Source organism: Lagopus muta, chromosome 9 (assembly GCF_023343835.1).
Source record: "Lagopus muta isolate bLagMut1 chromosome 9, bLagMut1 primary, whole genome shotgun sequence".
Lineage (NCBI taxonomy): Eukaryota > Metazoa > Chordata > Aves > Galliformes > Phasianidae > Lagopus > Lagopus muta.
The window spans coordinates 11,164,293-11,190,188 of NC_064441.1; the positions used below are offsets into that span (position 1 = coordinate 11,164,293).

At 49.1% G+C, this 25,896-nt stretch overlaps 1 protein-coding gene across 1 annotated transcript; it reads right to left on the bottom strand.

Annotated features, from left to right (window-relative positions):
- Nucleotides 1-1,256: 1,256 nt before the first annotated feature.
- LSG1 (large 60S subunit nuclear export GTPase 1) lies at nt 1,257-22,911 on the bottom strand. Its single transcript, XM_048955487.1, has 14 exons — nt 22,399-22,911; nt 22,208-22,325; nt 21,911-22,031; nt 20,301-20,387; nt 19,365-19,451; nt 17,815-17,875; nt 16,951-17,127; nt 15,851-16,276; nt 15,471-15,572; nt 14,550-14,693; nt 14,111-14,234; nt 13,588-13,667; nt 12,835-13,008; nt 1,257-11,512 (listed from the first exon to the last, which is right to left on the bottom strand). The coding sequence occupies exons 1-14, from the start codon at nt 22,909-22,911 to the stop codon at nt 11,333-11,335; spliced, it is 2,394 nt and encodes a 797-aa protein (XP_048811444.1). The 3' UTR covers nt 1,257-11,332.
- Nucleotides 22,912-25,896: the final 2,985 nt, after the last annotated feature.

Consider the following 25,896-nt stretch of genomic DNA (forward strand, 5'->3'; position numbering starts at 1 on the left):
CACACCAGCAGCTTGGGGCTGGAGGACAGAAGTAGCTCTAACTGTATGCTCAAATCAAGTCCGGCAGCCTTTCTTAACGGGCTTCCCAGGAATACTTTGATTTCATAGCCATATATATTCCACCTGAATGTACCCTCTGGTGGATCTGAACTGAGTACAGGTCCCAATAAAGCTGGGTGTTACCGACACCTTTATGACTTCCTTTGAGTAGAACAGTTTCTGCGTGTGACACTGAGTGCTCCCTTCCACAGCCTTTTCCCGGTTTGCACTCCTTTGTGACCCTACACTTTCCCCTTGGGAGGCACAGATGTGAATGATGCCAATCAGCTACGTAGCATTTAGTGAGGGCTATTTCTCATACTGACTAACTGTATTTTATATGTTTTTCCACTGTTATCTCTCATCTTCAGCTATAGATTCCTGAGGTCTGTGTTACCTGCTGCATCGTACCTAGCTGCCAGGACCAAGGATTGTACATACTTCTGCAGCACAGAGAACAAAAATCTTTTTGCTTTTAGAACATTTGCAAGGCTTTCCTCCTTTGTACATGATTTCTAAATCAGCAAACACAAAAGCCTAACAGGAGATCACATTTGTGTACAAAATCCATCTTGTGCCAAAACTAAGATATCCAAGTAGCAGAGAAAATAAATCAAAACCCACTGTTTATTTATTTGGTCTCCTTAATATGTTAGTGTGTTCCACCCTGCTTTTTCTGGTAGGGCTGTATAAATATGATCCTTATCTCAGAGTAGGTTCAGAGACCCACCTCTGTAATGCACAGGCACACAGCTGGCCACATCTGGCCCTCAAAGCTGGAAACACACCTTTGCCAGCACTGTGCCAACCAGTCCTCCCCATGGATGACCACAGAGACTCCTAGGGGACACATCCAGCCCCATTTGTTTGACTTTCTCGGCAAGGAGAGTCTGTTCCTACTTTTTCTACCTTTGTTTTTCCTAACCTCAGCTACTTCCAGGCTGGGGCTCACTGCCAGCAGTGGGTCAGCAGGGCTGGCACGAGCACTGGCACTGGTGCCATGCACTGGGTGCTCCCACACATACCTGGCACCTGGATGGAACAGGGGCTCCTGAACCAAGTGTCCAAGCTTCTGAGGGCACAGCCAGATGTACAGAGTGCCCTGTGCAATGGTGGTGAGCAATCTGCAATTGCAGTTTTAGTCTTTTAGATGAGTCATACACAGCCACAAGCCTTTAAATGTCTCCTTTTAAAGTTTCTTAAACTACACTGGCAAGTCCAAGTCGTTAAACAATTTATTATCACTTCTCTGCCAGAGTATCTTGTGAAACAGCTTAAAGAGCAGATTGTACACAGTACCCAAGACTGTCACAGCTGAAGCCTTTCTTTACTTGTGTCACCCTATCCCTTTTCTCCTTCTTCCAGACATTCAGTTCTTCTTGATTTTAAATGATTTTGCCAGATATTTTCATTACAACAGCAGCATATCTAGTAAGTCACCTCTTTACCAGCAGTCTCAGTAGAAAGAGAATTCATTGCTCCATTTATTGGAGCAAGATCTTAAACAGTCACATTTACAGTAGATAGAATAAATATCATGCTTTCCCATTCCTGTTGCTAGCCCCACGACTGCCAAGCAAAGCAGCAAGGAGGCTGTGCCTGCTTCCAGCCTATTGCTCAGGTACGTACTGGTAGAGCTACTGACTTTTCTAAGAAGTATTCCAGTAAAACCCAAGCCAGCACAGACATACCATAATAAACAAATAAATAATAATAAACAACATACCATAATAAACAAATAAATGAAATGCAGGCAAATCTCAAACACAAGAATTGAGAAACATCACTTTTGCCTAAAGAAGAAAGTTTTCTTGCATTTATTATTTGGCTGCAAGTGAAGAAACAGTTAAACAAGTCTGCCTCTGCCCAGCCACCACAGAGGAAAGATTCAAATTATCGAGCAGCTTTCATAACTGGAAAAGCAGATATCCTCTCAAGTTGGAGAATGCACACACATGCTGCTAATGGACCTCACCATCTAGCAGCACAATGTTTTTATTTTATATTAGAATTGCTTGAAAATGGGGCCTTTAATACCTCTATTGTTGAACATTTCTCCCTGAAAGTATGTTTAAAGGACTTTGATAATCAGACTCATTTCCTTAATTTCAAGCATATCTGAAAATGTATTATCCCAAGCTGATGGCATCAAAGAATGAATTAGGAATAAAGCCAAGTGAATAAAAACAAAGATATTTCCTTTCAGTTACTGTGCTGCCTTCACAGGCTGCAGAGCATTAGATTACTGAAATACCACTGGCACATTCTTCAAGATCTGCAAAGATCTGTGCCTTGCTTTCATATCTTCAGCATGGAACAAGAATGCAATCCTTGTTACGCTCAGTCCAGCAAAGGCTCTTCTGTGATGAGCAGCTTTAAATATGCAACACTGGGAAAAAAGTCTTTGAACTAGTGTTGTCTGCATTCCTGGTTTCCAAGACATATTTATCATAGCAAAGTTGCACTGCTGAACTGAAAAATAAAAACAGCACCCTAGCTTTGATGACCTTTTTAAGGAAAGATCAGGCAGCACATGCAACACTTGCATTCACCTACTTCTACATGGGTTGTGCAGAAGCCACTGCAGCTGCCCCACGTCCAGCTGAGGGCCTGCACACACCTGTCTGCTTCTGATAGGATCTGGCCCATAGGGGACCACGAGACTCGGACAAGTGCATAGAATCATTGCTTGGCTTGGGTTGGAAGGGACCTTAAAGCCCATCCAGTCCTGACAGCTGCCACAGGCCGGCTGTCCCCCACCAGCTCAGGCTGCCCAGGGCCCATTCAACCTGGCCTTTAACACCATGTAGCTATGATCCAGAACAGCACCCTCACGGGCCGTGCAACCCACTGTTGTTATGATAGCATTCCTACAGCATGTTTTCATCATCTCATACTACTCCTGCCTGAACCCTCTTCTGGGTGGGACCCGACAGCCTCACAGCCCTTCTCTGCACACACCCTTGCTGCAAAGGCCCACCCAGCTCCAAAGGCCAGCTGCAATATCACGGAAGATGGCCACGGTGGGCAGGGCTGCAGCACAGCCAGCACCAGGCACTGCATAACGCATGTGGACTTCACATAGGGAGAAGGCACAGCCACAGTGCTCTGAAGTGCAAGACACAGCCCCATCTCCAGCACAAATAACTCTCTCAAGCCACACCAGCTTGACTTTGTCCCCACAGTACCCAGAAGTGTCTGACATGCTTCTGAAGACAGAAGGAGGATTTAAGGCACCATGCCACAGCCCCTCAGCTGCAGGATGAGGAATTCTTGCCTGTGGGATACTCACAATGTTTCCACAGATCTGCCAACAGTAAATGTGTGATGTCTGAGAAGGGATGAAAACAAGCCTCTGGCAAGAAGGCAGTGTTCCTGCACTGGCAGTAATTAAGCTGAAGCCACAAAAGCACACAAGCTCATCTCACCAGCCAAGATTTGTTGCGGCTTTACCCAGACTAAATTCTCCATCCAACCTTAAGTTAAGCCCTGTTACAGCACAACAAGAAGAGAAGCTTGGAGAACACCAGGGCAAGCTGTTAGCTGGGAGCTCAGGCCTACCTTCTGGCTTCAGCTCTGCTCCCGTGCCTTAGCTTTGCCTATCTATGAGAAGATGGGGGAGCACCTCCTAGTCAGGCTGGCAGGCAACCCCTTTCGTTCCCATGCACTCAGGTGAGAAGGATTCACTACAGCTCAACAGAAACCTACCAAACTCTCTCCTTGCCTAAGCCTATGCCAGAAGACAGCCTCCCCGGTGCTCTTCCTCCCAGGGTTCAGCAACAACCCCAAAGGTCCACTTCCAAGCAACAGTTCTTGCTGATAAGTAACCCCCAGATCCCTTCTGTCATCCTTTGCTCCCTGAGGTCCTTTCTCTTGCATCCATAAAGTATTAGCGTAAGAAATGACTCTTTGCAGCCCCACCCTGATGAGGCAAGCTCACCTGCATCCTCAGGATAGGTCATACCCTGACAACCATCTGGCTGCTTAATTGCTCCAGACATTGCAAGGGCTGTCCAGACAGCACAGGCCTCAGGGCAGGAGAAGACAAGTGGCTGGAGAACAGCAGTGAAGCAGCTGCTCCCTGTGGCTTTCAACCCCATGCACTTGGGCAAGCAAGTGGAAGCATGCTCACAGTGGCTAGGTAGGAATGTGAAAGAGCAGAGCTTGCGTGAGAATGCTTCTCACCACCACATACATGTGCAAAGGTGTGCGCCCACCTACACACTGATCCAGGTTTTCTTCCTGCCGAGAGGAAGGAATGCTGATGTAGAAGGCTGGTGGAGAGCTCACCCAAAGGGCCTTGTTTCCAGAGAATTTGTCCTTGCAACCGTGGTGGTGTCAGCCTTTAGTCATGCCAGTGTCCTTGGCTCAAGCACCTCCTGCACCATCCCAGAGCAGCAAGATGCAGCAGCAGCCGCACAGGAAAAACCTTCTTCTCAGCTCTGCCTGCTCACAGCATTCCCACCCTCACCATTGTTTTGGAAATAGGTGGAAAATGTCAGCAGGGCGCTGGGTGCGGGGGGAGGGGTCAGGAAAAAGGAAAAACAGATGATTAGATTTTTTTAAATCAGCCAATAAGTTATATTAACTTTTCCACTGACCTTCTGTTGGGTCACATTATCAGGCTGGTGAATATGGTTCATGAAGATAGCATTATGCTCAGATTTCAAGCTGTGTAGAAAGTGCATCCCAAGCAGTTTGCCAAAATGGAAACTTCAGCTCTGCCAGAGGGCTGTGCTGCTGGGAGGCAGCGCTGCACGTTGCCCTGTGAGGGAAGCAGGATCCAGCCCCTACCAAATATCCCATTCCAACTCCTTGCAGCACTCTCTCCACTCTTACTTAAAAGGCCCAGATCCCAGGAGGGTGAGATTTTGCTAACTGTGCCTTTTACTGCTTTTTCCTTGGCACTGCTTGCAGCTGTGACGGCACTGAGGTGAGAGACAGCTGCAGGTGCTGGGCACATACATGGAGTGGGCAGCACTGCACCCCCAAGCAGCACCACACCTTGTGCACGACCACAGAGCTACTTGCATTGGCTTCTTGTGCAGCTGCAGTGCTGGAGCACCAGCAGGGAGGCTGCGGATGTTGGTGTCTCCCAGAAGGCACAGACTGGTGCTGCACACAGTGAGGACAAGGCAACCGTGCCTTGGCAGCTGGGGCAATAGAACAGGGCAGGGGGGAAAGTGTTCCCCAGGGTGCTGGGGCAGAGCTTGCCAAGGGCCTCATCACTTGCAGTGGCACAGTAGCATCATGACCCTGTCCTGGTCTCCATGGAGAGCTGCTTGGTCTCCCTCACCCCTGCTAGCCTAGTGAGGCCAAAATTAGCCTCCCCTCCGCGTGCGCTGAGTAGAAGAGTCACAATTGTATCTCAGGAAGACATTATTGTACTCCATGAGCCCTATCTTATCAGTGAGAGGAAAATAGGACTTTGACAAATTGCCTCTGCTGCAGCTGGGGTAAGCACATGATTCTCAGGAGTCGCCCACCCGCCAGCACTGCCACGGCCACTATTGTTCCCATCCCAGCATTGCGCAGGGCCCAGGCTGTGCGACCCTCCTGCTAGGAAGGAGAACGCAGGGCCCCACGCATTGTGTTTGCAGCTGGCGCAGTGGTGGGGAGGCGGCTGGGCTTGGATTGATCCCTTTATCATCAGCTCTGAGTGCTGATAAGGTGACATCACCCGCCAGAGCGGGGACTTGAACCTTTTTGCAAGGAGATTGTTATCAGTGGACTCTGGCAGGGCTGCGTTCATGCTTCAGCCAGCAGCTGAAAGCAGGGCCACCCCATGAGTCTTTGACACGATAGGAAGGGTTTGTTTTGCCTCACACAATGGCTGCTCAGATCCTGTCCCACAATGCTGCAGAGCGGCACGAGGAAGCCTCACAGCACATCAAAGGCATGACTTCTCCACCAGGGACTGAGGTCCCTGTAGGCATGAAGCACCCACTGAGAGATGAGTGCCATTCCCAGCCTTGGGTCTGCTCCCTCTGGTCTCTGAATCAATTCCTTCTTTTGGCCTTTCTTCATTGTGGCAGTGCCCATACTCCCACTGTGCTGCACTCACCACCCACCACCACACTGGCTATGGTGCTCACTACGGTGCCCCTACCTTCACTGCAAGCTGCTCCACTGCGTGGGGATGTTCCTGCACAGCCCCCAGCTCAAGTGAGGATGAGGGATCTGTGCACAAAGTACAGAATCATTAAGGTTGGAAAAGAGCTCAAGGATGAAGTCCAACCATCAACCCTTGTCCCTCAGTGCCACATGTCCATGGTACTTGAACACTTCCATGGATGGTGACCCCATCACCTCTCTGGGCAGCCTGTGCCAGTGCACCACCAGTCTTTCCGAGAAGAAATTTTTCCTAATATCCAACCTAAAACAAGTACTTGTTGCCAGAGTGCTGACAGGTTCCTCAGAAACATCCACAAGAGGACCTGGCCCTGCCTCACCAGGCACAGCCACTATCCAAAATTTCATTTATAATAGTGGGACACAAAACAGTCACTGGAGCAGATCAGGGTCCACCTCGTCCTGGCAAACCTGGGCCAGGTCATGGCCAGAGCAGAGCTGCATGGACAAAGCAGAGACGGCAGCACAGTGACCTCCTTTCACCCACCCTTCTGCTCCCTGCAGCACAGCCCTGGGACTTCCTGAGCCAGCGGTGGCAGCCCCAGCTTCTTGCTGTCCCCATATCATTCATCTGAGCTCTGCCGCCCAAAATATCCTACAGTGATTTCCACAGCTAATCTGGGCTGCCTCTGAGTATGCCTCTAGCCAGATCAATGTCAGACCTGCCTGTCTCTGTGCTCTGAGGCACAGTAATGGTGCTCCAACACCACCAAACTCATCACATCTTCTTCTCAAAACTCACCCCACTCACACTGCCCCAGGACCACCCGCCAGGCACTGCAGGGGCCCCAGCAGACATCTTGCTGCCACTCCAGGGAGCAGCTGGGGTGCCCACCACTTGTTTCACTGCGTGTTATCTTATCGCCATAGGAAAGGCAATACAGCAGAAGAATTTCCTCTCCTTTATCTTTCCAGCCTTTCCATTGTCTGGTGTCTGGAGTTCTGAGCCTCGCCACTCAGCAATTCACACAGGCCCTTGGAAACCTGGTGGCAGAGTTCTTATCAGCCTGAGCTCTGCAAAGTCTCCTTCTGCCATGGCAGGGTCTGGCCTCCCAGTGCCCCATCCTTACTTTGCAGCACATTTCCCACTGCCCGAGAGAGGTGCCAGCTCTGCTCCTCACTTGTGCAGTGCAAAGCAGCATAGAGCTACACAGGTCCCCATCCCAGATCCTCTGCAGTTCTGACACAGCTCAGGCCAAGCACCCGCTGCCTCCCACCCAGCTGCAGGGCCAGGGCAGCAGGGCACAGCCCACAGCTTTGAAAGCTTCAGACAGAGCAGTACTTTGTGTGTCACAAATACATCAGCATGGGCTGCGAGGGCCCCAGGATGCCACACACTGCAGCTGCAGTCTCAGCAGCGTGCAGGTGGCCCATGGCACATGCCCAATGCTGTAATGCAGCCTGGCTGCTCCCTCGCCATGACTGCAACCCACAATGCTACAGCTTCTTCTGGTCCACACTACACATCTTATGAGGCACCAAGTCACCCTAGAGAGGAAGGTGCCTAGGCACAGTCCCTTTTTCAAATCCCAACTGGTAAGGGAAAGCCATTCCACACCCATGTTCAAAGGAGGGCACAAGCAGTCAGTGCTGGACAAGAGCCGCTTCTTCCCATAAAAAAAAGGAACTGGCTGGAATTGAAACTAAAATTTGTATATTTCTCCTTAGCAATGCAAGCAAAGCTCAAAGCAGAACTAATTTAGGTTTCGATCCTTCTTGTGCACTCCCTCATCCTCAAGCAATGTGAAGGAAGGGCTGAGGAGCCCAGGAAGTGCTGGCTGAGTGAAACTTAGGGTGTTTAACAGAGGGACTGCCTGGTTTCCCTGGGACCCGTGCAGTGGCATTTCGTGAGCATCATCCTGTACTGCCAGAAGCACAGCCACTAAGCCAGGACAGTCTTGCCCTCAGCGCTCTTCCCTTGGGGACATATCACCTTTTGGAGTGGCCCAACCAGACCCTGGCAGTGATCATGGCCTCTGTTGTCCCTACATGCCCAGGTGAGCATATTCCCAAAGCTGCCTGGGCCAGAAGCTGCTGCCAGGAGTACGAGGACAACCAGCTGCGAGGCAGGAGGGCTGCTCTGCAGGGACTTCCAGTTGCCCTCTTCTTGCAGCAACAGAAGCCTGGCTGGGCTGTGGAATTGCCCAGTGGGACATAACATTTCTGTTTCTTCGTCACAAATGTTACGACACCAAAGTGACAGAAGTGCAGGGGGACATGGCTAGCTCAATGCAACAGCCCAAAGCCAGGTTTGCTCCCCACAGCAAGCACAGGCCTTCCACACCAACACCATCCCAGGGACAGGCCCATTTGCATAGTCAAAAAGAATCAGTGGGACAGAGTTCCTCTGACTCAGGAGCAGCTTTTCCTCACCCTCACAGTGACCTCCTTTTGTGTCCCAGGATGTCGGACACTTCTTGTCTCTGGCTGGGCAAGGTCGTCCCCTAACGGCAGCAAAGGGGATTTCAGCATCCTCCAGAGAAATACTAAGCATTAATGGGCAGTGCTAAGACCGTACAGCTGTACAGCACTCGCCCAGGGTCCCAACTTCTGGTCCTCTCATCCAGGAGCAAACAGGCACTGAAGTGCTGGCACACCTCCTGTGCTTTCTCTCTCTATCTTGAGTTCCCCACCACATCCCAAACCAACCCTTCAAGTAGCAGCACAACAGGCAATATTAGCAAGCAAAATAAGCCACTAGCAAGCAAAGCAAGCCCCTAAGAGGGGAGAGAAAGCTCTGGGTGCTGTTATACTGCAAACTCACAGCTGTAGCTGGTCATAGCCCGCATGCTCCCTCCATGTGAGCAAATGGCCCTCAAAAATGGAAATTTGATGCCTACAGAAAGCACTGAGAGAGGCAGAAAGAGGCTCACCCAGCAGGTGGCTGCAGCAAGGCACAATGCCTGCTTTGTGCAATCTCGTGGCAGCAGCAAATTTTGCGCTGCCTCATGCCTGGCAGCTGCTCGGGGATGCCATGCTGAGCTGTCAGCACTGCTGGCCCAGCATTCCCCAGCAAGGGTAAGACAGGGCAGATGTGGCTCATCAACAGACCAAACCACCACAGGAAAGCATTAAAGCACTAACTGAGCCACAGTCCTTGCCTATTATTTAGTTTGCCTACTGCTCAATAGCAGCATAAAACATTAACAAGCTTTTGGGTCCAGAACTCTTGTTTTTAGTCCTTCCTCTATTGAAGCAAAAGCCTTTTAGCACAGCAAGCAGCTGTCTGCATGTAACACACTTCAGCAAACACTGCTGGCTCAGATTTATGCTGTCCTCCATTCACTCATGCAGATACCACAAGTGGCTCAGCAGCTTCTGCAGCAGAAGGTTTCTGTGAGCAAAAAGCAGAATTTCTCAGGGCCTGCTGCTTTGGATATCAGTCATTCAACAAGATTTGGGATGGCCCATGCAGCAGGGAAGCTCACAGAGACCTAACTATCTTGCTGACAAAGCAATAGAACTCCAAGTATATGCAATGTGAGCTAAGATTTCAAAATGATTTGACAAGAGAGAAGTGGAACAGAAAAAAAATACGAAGGGTGCTCCAACGTTAGTGTGATGGATAATATGACAAGTAATAGCTTAAGATAAGGCAAAAAGGGGCATTTCTGGGCAATTAGGTCCCTGGAATAGCACTGGGCACAAAAAGCACAACCCACTCCTACAGGGGTGGGAAAGTCTGGTAGGAGACCAATTTAGCTGAGGCACATTCTCTTCAGGAATGAAAGGCAAAAATATTCTCCAGAACAGCCAGACATAATAATGTCTTCTGAGAATCCAATGTCCTTTACGGGACATTGACTTAAAATACCATCAACTGTATTCATTCAGTGTAATTATGGCTGGCAGGGAAGTATCTTCCCTTCCAATTATGTAATTAAGAACTTGAATGCAGAGACTTGAGGGAAAGCAGGAGCCAAGGTGAGAGCTCTGCTGTCAGGGGATCCTTTGCATATACAGTGCAGTGAAATCGGTTACAGAGGACCAGCGCACAAAGGGTCACGAAGGCAAAAGCAGTTTGCTTTCATGACTCACATCTGCTGTGGCTCTACTCAGCAACTGCTTTTGTATCTCCATGATTAAGGCAAAGGAAAAAATTACAAGACAGCATTCCCTTTTTTAGTATCAGAGACCAGCATCCACATCTGTTACTGCGCTCCACCACCTAAAAGCAAAGCCCAGATTGACTCTGTGAGCCTTTCCACTCCTATCATTACTCCATGCTGTAAGAGGAATGAAAAGCACTGACCACATACACAAATATTTTCCAGCAAGGAAAACAAGGAAGCTTAAGTCCAACCCCAAGTAAGCAGAATCTTTTTAGCATCAAATACTAAAGTACATACTGAAATCTGCTGTTAATTATACTTCTGAGATCAGATAATGTATAACAACAGGCAGCAAGACAACATACACAACAATACACAGAGTAAAATCCTCACCGTGTTTTAGGATAAATGAGCACCAGCAGATTTTTTGCCAGCCACATGGAAAAGAGTGTTTTAAATTACCACGAGGAAATCACAAAAACAACCGATACCAGCTCAGTGTGAAGGACATAAAGGCAATGCTTCCCTTAAATGGTGTTCCATGCTCTGCTGTAGGCTGGGAAACAGGGAGTGGTTTCAGAGTAGATTTCATGGAATAGGGCTGAGTAGAAAAGGAAAGATGGCAATAAAAATCTTTGAAGTAATTTTTCAACACACTCAAGTGTCCTGTCAAATCAACAAACAAGCTTTGAATGAAGAAAAAAAAAAAGAAGAAAGAAACCAGGAGATGAGCAATAGCATCTCACAAGGTAACAAGTGTCACTCATTAAGATTCAACGGTTTATAAAGATTTTAGTCAGTTTTACAGGGCTTGCTTAAGGAAAAAACACTCCTGCACAGCTCCATCTGCTTCCATTGAAAGGACATCTCAGCAGTGCCCAAATGCCCAGGCTGGCTCCCAGGTAACACAAAGGGCCTGGTCCATTTTTTTCTCTCAGAAAAGATGAGCTCCAAAGTATCAGAGCCCATTCTTATCCCCTGCCCAGGCCAACCCACAGCGCAGAGCTCCCAAGGTGAGTTAGCGATGCCCACTTTAAAACTCTTCCCTTAGTCCACGCCTGCAGGACAGTGACGAGCCTGCCTTGGCAAGGCAGGATATCAGGGCACGGCTAATTCTCCAGATGCTTAGTGATCCTGCGAACTTTCTCCTTCTTGTTCCTGTTGCCATGTTTTTTCCAGGGCTTTCCTACCACACTCCCCGCATTGGGTGCAGGCACAGACACGAGGCCACTGCCAGGCCGGTATCCCATCGTAGCTCGGACGCCTTTCATCAGAGCACGAACGTTCTCCTGGAAAGGGGGACACAGTCACCAGTGACTGATGAGAAGATATGCAATCACAAGGATCTGTCATACATTAATAAAACCAGACACAGGCGAGCTCAAACCCTACAAGACTTGCTCAGTCCCCAGCTGCAGTGCTGCAGGAAAGGTCAAGCCACGCGGCTGAGTGAAGTCTGCCAGTGCTTTCCAGTTCTGCCTGCGGCCGTGCCTCACTGAGCCAGGTCCTCAGTGCTCAGCACCGTGAGCAGAGGCGGAATGTTTACCAGACACAGAGCTCCAACAGACATGAGCTACGGCGCTAAGATCGATTCTCACAGTCTCTGCTTTGCACACAACACATTGTCTTTACAAACAAATCTGGCGTCTGTGAAAGCCAGAGACTAAAATAACTTGCTCAAGTCTGTAGTGTGGGTAGCACTGCTGGGGCTCACAGCCAGACGTGCCAGCACTTTGGCCAGACAGAGGAAGAGTCTGGTAATCCCAAAAATTCTTTTCAGGTCACAGCTTTCTGAAAAGCTGTTTTTGAAAAGAGTCTTAAGTTCTTGGTTTCAAAATGCATGACTATCATTAGCAGTGCTGTAACAAACACTGTTCATACCCAGCTAATCAAGCAGAACGGATCACACTGTCTGAAACATCCTCATCACTGCTAAACGCTCCACTCTGATCTTTATAAGGTATGCAGACTTCATCAGTTATGGATTTGACATTTAATTCCGAGTCATTAATAATTCTTTTCAGTAGTGCAGGGGCAAAATGGATCCCCGTGGGACCTAACAAGAACCACACCAGAGAAACTTCCATCTTCCACCTCACTTTCAGATTTTTTTATCTAGATTTTAACTCAGATTCCATGTTCTTTTCAGCCAATCTCAGGTTCTGAATCAAAACGACCACATAGTACTAAGTCAATTTGCCTTAAAGAAGCTTATTATGTCCCTTAAATAAGAGATTTCAAGAAAGTAAAGTTAGCTTGGAGGACCAGACAGTCCAAAACCACATTGTTGGCTACTGTGTCCTTTCTTTGCCCTTCTCATGTTTGCTCAAGATTGATGTTAGGCCCATAACAACAAGGGCAACCCTGCTGCCCTTTTAAAACGAACTTCTGTGTACCTCATTAGCTGTCTTTCAGTCACCTAGGACATTCCTAGCGATTTACAAGACAATAAAAAGAACAAAGAGATATTGATTGGGTAGAAGTTATGTGCAGAGCTGGTAGCATGAAAGAGCATCAACTTAACTCAGTAAGCCTTCACCCTCAAAACCAGTATCTGTAACATATCAATGCTGCTGTAATAACTCCTAAAAAAATCCCTCCCCAGGTTTACCTGGTGGAAAAATGATTTGTCCACTACATTTTCAATTTGTTTTGCTTTGGTATTGTTTTTAGGCTTCTCTGGTCCACTGGCTTGGACAGTTCTGCTCTCTGGACACCTTTCATGCTGGTGCTGAAAACCATCCGGATCAATGCCAGGAGGTGGATGGCAGTATAACAGCTTCCCCTGTGGAAATAATGGTACAGAGTTAACAAAAAAAAAAAAAAAGAACAACTCCACAGCTAAGAAGGGCCCTGGAACTTCAAGGGACTCGTGCTGGCAGACTGTCAGCACATCTGGTCTCTTTGCCCAGGCATCTATTGGCTCAAGTTTTAAGTTAAAGCATCATTCTAATCCAAAGCACAACCTTCAGCTGTTTCAGCTGTAACACCCAGCTTCAGACAATACAGTACAAGTTTCTCTGAGGAGTACTGGAGGATCCTATTAAAAAATACTCAACAATAAATTGCTGACAGGTGCTATAGAAGCATGCAGTACTACAACACTCAGAACTGCAGTCTTCTGCTATATAAATACTGACTCAACCAAACAAAATGGTTTCACTTCCTGAAGAGATTCTATCTGCTTTAAAAAGATGATGACTCCATTTATTTAAAACATAAAAATAGCCTGATTTAAAGCATATTTCGATGTACATCAATTTTATCCAAAAGGAATTCACTTTATTTTGACCCCTCATGCTCCAGTAAAAGTTTCAGTTCACCTCCCAGCAGGAAAGAAAACCCAAATGTAGTAAGAACTTACACTGACATAGTCTTTTAGCACATATCGAGCTGATCTCGGTTGGTCTGGCTGACCATGGGCTGTCATAAAGCCTCTCATATCTGCAAGACAGAAAAATGCCACCAGGGAACCTGCTGTTTTATCATTTTTGTTTTAGGGCCACAGAAGATTAACTGCATCAAAGAATCAGACAAGGTAGATAAGCCTTCACTGCATTCTTCAATCTAATTCAAGATGCAGCTGATGGGAAGTATCTAAAACAATGAGGGTACCAAAGAACAACTTGAAGGATACAGCATCGTACTTGAGACTGGCAGGACATTTCATGAACCAACACAACACAGTCACTACATCTGTTGGATGAAATTGGCAAAGCACCATTATAACACATGAGACCAGCTGTTAACAGAGGCTCTTTGTGGGAGGAGGGTGTCCTTTTGGGAAGCTCAGTGCATAACAAACCTGACATTAAAATCTTCTAAGGCTGCTTTTCAGGACCACGCACATAGTACAGGAGACAGGTTTTAAAGGGATCATCACTCACATCCATATGCTGTTAGAAGCTCTTCAGCTGTTGGCTTTCGATCTGGATCCTCATCTTCCCTTGGCCTTATGATATTTATTCCATAGGTTGCTTCCAAAATGTTTCGTGGGATATGCTGGCAAACATGAACTAGTGAAGGAAACCACCTTGTGATTTTCAGCTACAAAAGTAATCTCTGCCCAAGTCACTCTGAGAGCACGGGTAAAAAATTGCTTGGGATCTTGTTGCAAACCAGAAAAGCAAGTCTGATAAAAGGATAAACAGAATAAACTTAAAATGAGACAACAAAAGACAAACACAGCAGGGCTGTTTTACATAACATGCATCCCCATTGCTCTCAATGCATGAACACACATACACCTAGAAGGGCTGTAACATGCTACATCCCATATTCCAGATCCTCTTGCAGCCATTCACACAAACCTCATGCAAAGGATATTAAAGAAATGGGTGGAATATGGTCCCTCATCTGGTCTATAGGTAGAATTCCAGAACAAATCATCTCTGCTTTGGTGGAGACGAAAGATGGCATCACCAGACCAGGGCAATCACAGAGGCACAGGCCAGGCTCCACATACAGAGTCTACACAACAAATAAGCAATGAGTCCACCAAGGCAAGTCAGTGTCCATGGAGGAAAAAGGAACAAGAGATCAAATGCACTCATGAAACAGAGATGCAAATGAGAATAAGCAGAAACTTTACTAACACAGATGTCTGCCCTGCAGGCCCCAGACAGTGAATTAAGAAAATCCTATGCAGAACACAGCAGCACTTCCAAGGTTCCTAAACAAGGTGCCCAAATCTGGGTAGACAGATCTCCAGCTCGCCAGTCTGATGGGCCACTGTCAGAGGAGAAAGCAATCCAGAAATCTTTAGCTGTGGACATTTTGACATCAGTGGCAGACTGCAGAAGTACAAATGTCACAATGTCTACTCTATCACTGGAGCTGCCAATTCAAAATTACGTGCTTGGTTAATATGAAGAAGGCAGCATAACTCAACATGTTCACAGCAGTAAGGAAGGACAAGAAAGGATGGTCTGAAGCTTGACATTCAGCTATTTACAGGAGCATTTAGTTTTAGGAGGTTAAGCTACCCAAATAAGATGTGGAAAATATCTCCATGGCACAGCTGCTCTCTTGAGACACTCTCAAAGCACAGCAGGAGTATAGAAGTAAGGCCTGAAGTTGCAAAATAATATAAATTGAGACCACCCTCTCTAACCTAAACTCTGGTGGGCAGAGATCAGACTGGCAGAAAGAGTTCTCAGTAAGTTCACGTGGTAATTAATATTCATTATGATGTTCTCTTCTACCATAGAACTAAACAAATACAGCAAAGCTCTTTGTCAGCAGTACCTGGAAGTGCTTCGTGCGGCCTGGCGTTGCAGACACTGACACCTTCTTATCTCCAAGAATTGTGTTGATTGTTGAACTTTTGCCAACGTTAGGGTAACCCACCTAGATGACAAGTGAAGGGTAACAGTGATACTAGGCAGGATCGTGCTCAGACACAAAAGCATTTTAACAAGTACTGAAAATACAGGCAAGCAGTGCGGAATATTGCATTCCAGCAACTTCAGAATTAATCTTTCCACAAAACCCTTAGTGGTTTACACTTGCTAGTTTTTCATCCTTACATCAAGCCAGGCTACAGCATGACTGCTCCCCTTGAAAGTTGTACGGATTTAAAACTTAAGATTTAGCCAGTCCCATTTTAAGCATGAGGCCCAACTCACCAGTCCAACATTTACTTCCCCATCCTTCACCCTTGGTCCACTGTGCAGGGTTTTGAATATCTCCAGTAGCTCATTTCTCTGTACCAGATGGCTAAAGTTCTTGACATTCCTGTTCTGCTCTTGCACTACATGCTGCACTGCAACAATATCAGTTGTGCTTTCCATACTCTTTGGGGCAATAGCATTTACTTTGTCCCCACCTTCATCTTCAGAACAGGTTTGCCAGTCATCCTCTTCATCATCCTCACAGTCTTCATATTCATCACTACTGTCATCGTCACAAAGCAAACACTGGTTTTCAGTTTGCAAAGCACTGCCTGTGGATGTGCTTTCTGCACTATCTTCTGCAGTGACATCATCTTCTTGACTGGAACTTTCCTCCTCAGAATCACTCAGGTCATCTGCTACACTGTCAGCATCCAGTTCCTGTGTAAACAGTATTTCATAGGTGAAAGTTAAATACTGCACACAGAGTGCAGCTGTTCACTGCACTTGCTGCAGCATAAGTCAATCATCTTTTTGTCATTCAGATCCCAAGGGCTGGCAATTAACTCTTAATGTTGCATTAGGGGATTTAGGGGACTGAAGTAGGATGTACCAACAACCAGTCCATGTTAGGAGACTGAAAAAAAATATTCCAAGGGGTACTGTTAGCATTGTTGGGAAGTTATTAGAGGTCTCCATCTTCAGGAGCACAACTGTGTTGCGTGTGCTTGTTGCTCACACTGTATCTTTACATACAGCAGCAGCTGTAGGCATTCAAGACCAGGATGACCAGGGCTCTGGGCAGCCTGAGCTGGTGGGGGGCAGCCATCCCACGGCAGGGGGTGTAACTCGGTGATCTTTATGGTCTCTTCCAACCCAAGCCATTTCACGATGGTTACGATGACTAAAAGGTGCTCCAGTTTGTTCTCCATTTTACCCTCCCCACTTTTGCCCCCAAATCAATTATTAAAATGCTGTTTTACAGCCACGCAGGTCATGAGAGAAATCCTACCCTGAGACCGTGCCTTTCCTAGAGAGGAGCTTAGATATGCCAGAGATGCAAAACAAGTTACTGGTGGCAGCCAGCACATGCCTGGTTTGAACTGCTCACCCACCTTTACTTCTCCAGAGAGCCGCCTGCACTCTGCCAATGCCGACCAGAACACCACTTTAACGCCCTCCTTCTCAAAGAACTTTGCCCAGGCAGCCCGCTGCTCTTCACTCAGCAGATCAGCTTTGTTTATCAGGATCATGTTCTCCTTGTCATTGCTGACTTCCTTAACATAACTTTCCTGGAGAAACAAGGGAAAAATAAGCTTTCAACTCCTCACCCAGGGTAACAGAAAAGCAGCAGGACAAGTTACACCATCCAGCTCCGTGCGAGTGCATTTAGATTTACTGTCTCTCTCGGGCTAGATGGATCTGGTGTTGTGCAGACAGCTACAAGCACAAAATTGAAGCACTCAACTACTGCAAAACACGCTGTTCCCGGCCACAAGCGCCAACATCTCGTCTACTTAGACTGGTGGCAAGACATTAGCCAGCACATCACAGCAGGGACCACTAAGAGCAGTTGTTTGAGCAATCCTATATTGCAGTGACGTGGCATTGTACAGATTTTCATTACAAAGTTGTCCCTTCAATAACTTTTAATCCTTTTTTCATTGCAGTGATAACTACCATTTTTATTCCATCTCACTGCTCACTCCATCACCCACAGCACAAAGCTTAAAAGTGAGGTGATTAAGCATGGGCACTTCTAATGAGTAAGGAGGAGCAATATGATATCTGCAATGTCATGCCTGCAGAAAAAGAACTTAAAAACAATTTGATGCTAGAACACTTGCTGAAGATATTCAGTTAAGCACAAAAGAAGAACAGCTTCATGGTGCTACGTGGCTTAGCGTATAAAAAAATAAATCACATGCATAAGCTCTCAGAAATTAAAATGAAAATGATCAGGAAGATGGTTTACTTACCAGATCTTGGCATCTAAAGAGAAGGGGGTTTCTAGCATCCACAATCTGGACAACAATATCACTAAAAAAAATAAAAAGAACACTGAAATACTCCTCTTTATACTGTCACAAAGAAAGAAAGAATGCTTTACTCGCTTTCAGACTTTGCTATGAATTTCACTTATTTGAATTGCATTAACCTATTAAATACCTTTACTGAATTAACAACGCATCTTAGCATTCCACATGCCCCAAAAGGATGTTTATGTCACTAGCTAATACTGCTATACAGTGCTTGTCTCACTCAGCTAGTTCTCCTTGTAAGCAAAGGGAAAGCAAGTACGCTGATTCTATTTGTCTCATGATTCTACTTGCTCATTTCTGTTATGTCAGGACAGCTTCAGAACACAGCTGGTTGAATGGGGAATCAAGTCCCTAATCACCATGCAGTTGGATAAAAAAAATAAAACAATCCCTCCAACCCCAAGGGGGTCATCAAATAAGTTACATGGGTACAAAAAAGTACTGAAGAGAGACTGGAAGAAAGCTGACACTATGTACTCTGATAGGATACAGAAAATTGTTCAATCACACAGCTGGGTGACAAGAAAAGACTGACAAGCAATCATATTTAGCCAGCAAGGTGAGAGATTGGAAGACTTTCCCACTAAGTTCTAAGATGGCACACATACTCCCCCTACCCTAAATAAAATATCACAATAGGAGCAGAAAGGCATTCATAACACACTGCAGCCACCTCAGGATACACACTCGCAGTGCACACGGCGATGCACTGCAGCAGATGCTCCCAACCCAGGTCTCACACTCTTAGAGCCCCTGTGGAACCCAGTACAAAGCCACTTCTGTGAAAGGATAAGCTCTCCATGACCTCACTGCTGAAGTATTTTTCAATTTTAAGAAAATCAGAAGGGATGCTCTCAAACTTAATTACTGGTGAAATTAAATGCCTCCATCAGATTAACTTAGGAGATAGCGCTCCTATTGTATTCCAGCTCTGCAGAGCAAACAAAGCTATTTCTGTGATGACAGGCTGTTCTCTTTTGTGTACTGTTGCAGTTTCTCTGCATGACAAGAAGCCAAAGAGCAAAAGGCTCTTTCTTTCCAAATGCTACTTAGTTGTTCTTCCTTGTCTCTCAGCCCTGGGAGTTGGGATATAGCTGTGTGGTTGAGAGAGGGGGGCAAGGGTTAATCTTGGCAAGAGACCTCAAAGAAACATCCTCAAAAGATGCCTCCCACGTGGTTACGGAAAAGGCCAGGGGCAGCAGCATCTGACTGACCCTCAGAGGCTCACAACAAACAGACTGCAGAGTTGCCATGCTGAGACCCAACATGCACCACAATCAGCTGCTCCTCCTGCCATCAACTTTTGATCACTTCAAAGCAAAATCGCTTTAGAGCTGATAATGAAATACTACTTACTGTAATTGCATTTCCTGTGCTCAGACACCTGATATTTGATTCAAAGGCTTCAATTCAGGGAAAAAAAAAAAAAAAAAGAACAATACACAACAGTTTTAAAAAGCAAATAGTTTTGTTTGTTTGTTTTTTACCTTCTTTCAATGACTCTCCAAAGCTGACGCCAAAATTCCAAGTTTCTTTCAAATGGGGTTAGAATTAACTTTTTTTCTTCCTCAAGGCTATGGCAAAACAGAGAAAAGACATCACATTTGGCTTATGTCAGGCAATGAGCACAACACCAGTTCCTCCTTAGAGTCAGGAGGCTTTAGCTGCAGAGAGCAATAATAACCAGAGTTGAGCAGTGGGTACTATTTCTGCTAGCAGAACATTGGTTCAACAGGTACTCAATGGCTCCTGACTGTAAGAAGGGAGAAGCAGTAAACTGTGGAAAGTGTAAAATCTCAGAGCCACCAAGTTTCACCTTTGAGAAAATAATGTATTTTGGAACAGTGCTTGTCTATGCAATCTTTAACTCACTGTTACTAGAGCATGAGTGACTTTGCTCAGGGTAAAGTGGGTTCATTGTGTGCATGCAATAACACAACCCAACCTGCCAAGCCAGCACGAGAGCAGCACAATCTGCTCTAGGCAGGGCTGGCAGCACCATGCTATAGAAATTCAGGGCAGCATTGCTGCTCTTAAACAAGATGTTCTTCGTTCCACAGGCAAGAGCAGAACACAACGCTCCATTGTGAACATCAAGGAATCACAGGGACAAAGTTTAACGAAGTATTTTAACAAACCAGATAACAGAATCTGGAAAACAGGAAGCAGCAAATATGGGTATGCACTACAAGAATCTTGGATATACTCAGTATAAGAACATGCATACAGAAGGGAACTACACAGAGCTCATGATAAAGATGTGCCTGAGCTGTGGCTGGGATGTCCAGACTTCAAGAATAAGTGCAGAATGCCACTGAGAATAAGTCATTTTTAGAAGTCTGGCAAGGATAAACACAATCCAGCTCTGCCTGTGTCTCAGATTCCAAACAGCTCATTTGCCACAAGCACAGCAGCATACTCACTAGGCAAGCTGTCGCCTCCACTCAAGAAAGCTCTCTCTCTCAGCTTGCTTCAAGTCTTCAGAACTGGTTGTCCTATCCCAATATGGCCTGCAACGAGCACATTTTGGAGTGAATGGTCAGTTTTAGCAGTTATACTACTTACATTACTGCAATATACATTTGTATAACCAAGATGTTATAATCACAATATAATTGTGTATAATCAATAGATATCAAGATGTTATAATCGCAATATAATCAAGAGAGTAAGGCAAAGCAGACAACAATCACAAAAAGAGAATAAGTGGAAGAGCTTACCCTTGGGTTGAGCTCACCAGAAAACACCAAAAGAGGGGATCTCCAGAAGAGATCCTTCCTCTCTGGTAGCCAGCTCTTAAATAGGTCTAGGAGGGCTGCAGCCAGGCTCCACCCCTTCCGGCAGCACAGGTGAATTGCCTTCACCTGTGCTCCTCTGGCTGACTCATGGCTCACCTCAGGTGATCAATCAGAGGTTCAGGCCGTGACTCAGCAGTTCCCATACAACGTTCCTGAAGAACACAGGCCACAGGCACCACACACTCACCTACACTGACATGGCTGCAGTTCACACATGCACACATCACTTTCCTGCAGCTTCAGGTACTCCTCCATTTCCTTATTCCCTCTAAATCCCACCAGCTAACACAACAGGCTGCTGTCCCACACACAGCAGATCTCACAAGACTGGTTTTTGCAGCTAACATTTGCAGGGTGTTCAATCAGTGTCCACCACACAGCAAGAATCACAGAATCATCTGAGTTGGAAGTGACCTTTAAAAGTCACCTAAGTCCAAGCCCCTGCAATGAACAAAGGCACCTACATCTCCATCAGGCGCTCAGAGCCACATCCAGCCTGACCTTGAGTGTCTCCAGGGATGGGGCACCACCACCCCTCTAGGCAACCTGGGCCAGCACTAACCTTAATGCAAGAAAACTTTTTCTTACACCTGACATAAATCTTTTCACCCTTATTTTGTGACTATTACCGTTGGTCCTATTCACAACAGACCCTGCTGAAGAGACTGTCCCCTTCCTTCTTACAGACCCCCTCCAGATACTGAAAGGCCGCTCCTAGTCTTCTCTTCACCAGGCTGCACAGCCCCAGCTCTCTCAGCCTGTCCTCATAGGGAGGTGTTCCATCCCCTGGCTCATTTTTGTGGCTCTCTTCTCTGTGGATGCACTCCAACAGGTCCATGTTATCTCCTACACTGAAGACTCCACATCTGGGCACAGTACTCCAGGTGAGGTCTCACCAGCACAGAACAGAAGGGCAGAACCTCCCTTGACCTGCTGGCCACAGTTCTTTTGATGCAGTCCAGAATACAGTGGGCATTCTTGGGTGCAAGAGTTCTAGAAAGGTTTGCTAGGTGGGGACAGCCTGCAGCTCCATCAGTGCCAGGCTTTGAGCTGTAAGCACAGCCAATCAGAGCAGACATGCTGGCACTGGCAGCATCTGCAGGCAGCTGCACTGCCACTTACAGCAGGTTCGTTCAGCAATAACTTCAGAGTACCGGTGAAACAACGCACCATCCCCAGGCCTGCAGCTCAGCCTACCGCACAGCGTAGCGTTGGCCCAACCCTGCAGGACCCACCTCCGAGGGATGCGCAGGAACTGCCGGTTCTCCTCATGCAGCTGCCGGACGTGCTGGGCCTCCTGGGCCGTGAGCAGGCCAGTGCGGCTCTGGGCAGACACAAACTGGATGTTCAGGCGCTCTGTGTAGCCGGTGGGAGAGACCATGGCAGCGTCACCCCGAGCCAGCCGCCCGCCGCCACCACGCCACCACTCCCGCCCCTTCTGACCCTTCTTCGGCTCCAGACCCGAACGGCCCGCCCCCGCGCCCAGCCCCGCTCCCCTTCCCGGCCACCTCCCGGGCCCCCGAGCCCCTCACCGGCCACGAAGCGAGTGCCGGCAAGCTCCGCCGTGGCCAGGAACTCCTCCAGCGGACTCTGCTCCACCGCCGAGCGCCGCTCCGGGCCGCTCTCGCCCACCACCTCGCTGGCGTGCAGCTGCCGAGACAGAAGCCGCCGTTACCTCGTGAATGCCGGCTCCCCGAACCCCCCTCCGCACCCCGGCCCCTACCCATGACGCGGCGCCGCGCCGCTCCGAGCCGCGCTGCCGCTGCAGAGAGCGGCCCAGTCCCGCGCCCCGCTTCCTGCCCATGCGGCCCGCTGGACCCGGAAGTGCGGCCTCCCCGCTTCCTGCGCCCCACCCACAGCGCTCCGCCGCTCCCCGCCGCCCCGGAGCCGCGTTCCGGGCGCTGAGGTTCCGGACGTCCCCGCACCGCCGCCGGGGGGCGCGGAGGCTCTGAGCCCGGCCGTGTGCGCGGCGCTCCGCCTCGAGGAGTTCGCCTTCGTTCGTGCCCGGCCGCCCCGCCGCCCGCGCCGCCCCGGAGCGAAACCGCTGTTCGGGTTCTTCATGCAAATCCCGGGAGTCGTTCAGCAACAGCTGCTCGTTTCCAAGCGCGGTGACACCAGCGCGTTTTGCCTCAAGGGAACATTGTTCTTTCTGGGCAGCTTCTCCTCCGTTTTGCTCCCAGGCAGCCCTGGGAGAGCTCAGGACTGTGTCCGAAACGTTCATGTGACGGCCATTCATTATTCATGCAGTTTCACAACGCTCCTTTCAGCGGTGTCACCAGCCCCACGAGCAGATATGACACGACCCCCCCCCAGTGACACGAAGACAATTCCGCTCTGTGTGGGGCTGCATCTGCCAGCGCCCCCCTTGTCCTCAGCTGCATCCCAGCCCGGGCAGCGCGGCCGGGTGGTGGCCTCACCCAGCGGGTCCAGAGCACAGCTGGGACAGAGAGCCTTGGTGTTGGCAGAGGAGCCACACGATGTTGGCCATCCGCCCAACGCCCTGGGGTCACAGCGCTCAGGGAGCCTTTGGGAACGGGCTCGCTCCTCTCTGGAGCAGCAGCACCGCAGGGAGCTGTGCGCTGCAGGCTGGGCTCCGGGATGGCAGTGGCCTCGCTGCAGCCTTCGGGTGAGTTGTTTAGACTGCACTTATTCCACAGCCGCAGATACAGTCCTGCCTGGTGCAGTGCGGGAAGGTCAACCACGCGGCTGTGTGTTGCTGCGGGCAGGAAGCTGCCGGGGTGGCTGCTGCTCTCCACTGCTGCCCGCTGCACGTCTGGCAGAGGACGCTGCCCCGATGCCGCTCTGCCCCTCGGCTGCAGGGGGAGGATCGTGCCCGGTATAGCCCCGTGATCATCCCCAAAGACTAAGGGAGGGTTTGCACCCCGTTCCCCACTGCCTAAAAATAGCAGCAGGAAGCGCCGGGGCCGCCCGTGCAGGAAGTAGGGTGTGCCTGCCCTGGGTGGCTGAAAAACAACTGCATCAAGAGGTGTGTCAGTGTGCGAGGGGACACACGGCTGTCACTGCATGGCCCTCACTCCCTCCCGGCATGGCTCGTTCCATACTCCAGTCCATGGGTGATGCCGCCCTTTGGCACTCATGCAGGTTGGCAGGAGGTAAAGGCATTAATGACCTTTTCCTTGAAAGCAGAGCATACCTCATGCTCTCTGTCCCCTGCTTGACTGGCATACCTCGGGCTGCCTGAGCACCCAGCAGATAGACGAGGCCAGAGGAGCAGTGTTGGCACAGGGAATGCAGCACCCATCCTGCCCCTGGGCCTGGGACCCACTCTGGCTTTCCATTTAATGGGAAATCCTGACACTTCCTTTGTCTTACTTGAAGCTGAAACTTCAATTTATCACAATTACAGATCCACTACACCACTTTATTTTGGAAAAATACCAAAATGCCCTTTTGAAATGCTTCATTCTGTCTGTCTGTCTGCTGCTGCAGCAAGATAAGAAACACTGCTACCCAGGCTGTGCTCATAGCTCACACACTCACACAATCAATAGATCCCCATGCATGTGGCCTCACTGCATCCACTTTTCCCACAGGTGCACTGCCTTGGCAGAAGCATCACATTTCTGCTGCTCTCCCCAACGCCATGTAGACCCTGACCCCAGCTCCAGCAGTGGGGCACCAATGTCAGGAACGTGGTCCAGCAGCAGTGAGGAGGAGGAGGTGGAGCAGGGCAGGAAGGGAGAGCGCTGCCAAGAGCCATGCGCAGCACTGCGTGCAAGGAAGGCCGGGTTGCTCAGGAGAGATTGTATCTCACAGACTTTCCCACGCCACTGAAAAGCTCTCCAGGCGGGTGCACAGGGGCAGGTGATGCTCAGTAGCTGCTGGTGTGTGACACAAGTAGGGAGCAGGCTGCTCTCCTCCCCGTGGGTGACAGGGCTGTGCATGCCCTGCAGAGTGCTGTGCTGCTGTCCTCACAGTGTCAGCTCCAGGATGGGAAATGAAGCAGAAAGAGACCGCCGTTGGGAGCATTAACAGAGCAAGGGGGCTGCAGCGGTGTGGCACAGCAAGTGGAGAGGAAGTCTAGTGAGGAATTGAGTGGAGATACTTTCCATCCCCAGTCAGCCCTCAACCACAAGGCACCAACCTGCAGCTGGGCCTGCAGCTGGGCCACAGGCAGCTGTGCTTGGGCTGCTCTCTGCCCAGCACTGGCTGTAACCAAACCCCCAGCCCAAGCAGGCAGTGCAGAATGGAGATGCCAAGCACAGAGTTCACGTGTCACCCTACGCCCTCGGATGTGCCGTGTTTTCAGAAGGACTCCTACTGTGCTGATGCATGTGGCAGCACCAGCTGCTTGCAGCCCTGAGATTGTGGTCATCCCATGCACTGCTCACAGCCAGACATGGATTTTCTAATGCTGCAAGATGCTACGCCAGGCCTCCCTAAGACAGGAAATGCCCCGCACTGCGGGCACACATCCAGCAGTGTCTCTGGAAGCACAGACACAGGTGTCCCCTACAGTGCTTTGGGGCCGTGCTCACAGAGCTGCTCTTGGTGCAGGGCTGTGTCTGAGATGGAAGCAAACAGCAACGCTGTGGTTAATGTGGCACCGGGTGCTGCAGAGACATGCAGTTCCCGAGGAACCTGCTAGATGGCATAATGTCATGATAATAAATAATATCACTTTATTGCAATTGATCCAGACTTTATAAATGATGTGGGGAACAAGTAAGTGTACTTTTGTACCTCTTACTGCACTAAGAAGCACTGCTCCCATTCTGCAGAGCATTCATTCAAATGTGACGAAGTCCCACTCTCACTCTCTGCAGCTCCAGAACGGGCACCTTTTCTGACAGAGGATGCGATACACGGCCCTAGGAGCTCCACCACGACCCGGAGAGCAGCTTCCCACAGCCCTCATAACGTACGTGAGCGTGTTCACATAACCTCAGCCAGAAGCTGCCAGGGAGCTGCTCGTGTTCCGCCGCTGCACACCAACAGCGCGAAGCATTACTCATCCGTAACAGCCGGGCTTCGCTGCAGGCACCGCGGCCGGACTCACCGAACCGGAGGGAACGCGGTGTCGCAAGAGCGGGGCCGGCAGCGCACGCTCACGCGTGGACGGGCGGCAGGGCGGGACGCGGCGGAACGGTCCCGGCTCCCCCCGGCTCCCGCCCCGACTCCGGGCGGGGCCGACGCCGCCCTCTGCCCGCCTCTCGGCGGGGCCGGGCCCGGGGCTCCGCGGCGGGCGGCGCAGAGCAGC

Excerpts from the sequence above, each read along its gene's own strand:
- LSG1 (XM_048955487.1), bottom strand. The coding sequence starts at position 22,911 with ATGAATGGCCGTCACATGAACGTTTCGGACACAGTCCTGAGCTCTCCC. Across the intron at positions 15,573-15,850 it reads GGGAAGTAAATGTTGGACTG|GTGGGTTACCCTAACGTTGG; the intron begins GTGAGTTGGGCC and ends CTTGTCATCTAG. Across the intron at positions 11,513-12,834 it reads ACAAATCATTTTTCCACCAG|GAGAACGTTCGTGCTCTGAT; the intron begins GTAAACCTGGGG and ends CCCCCTTTCCAG.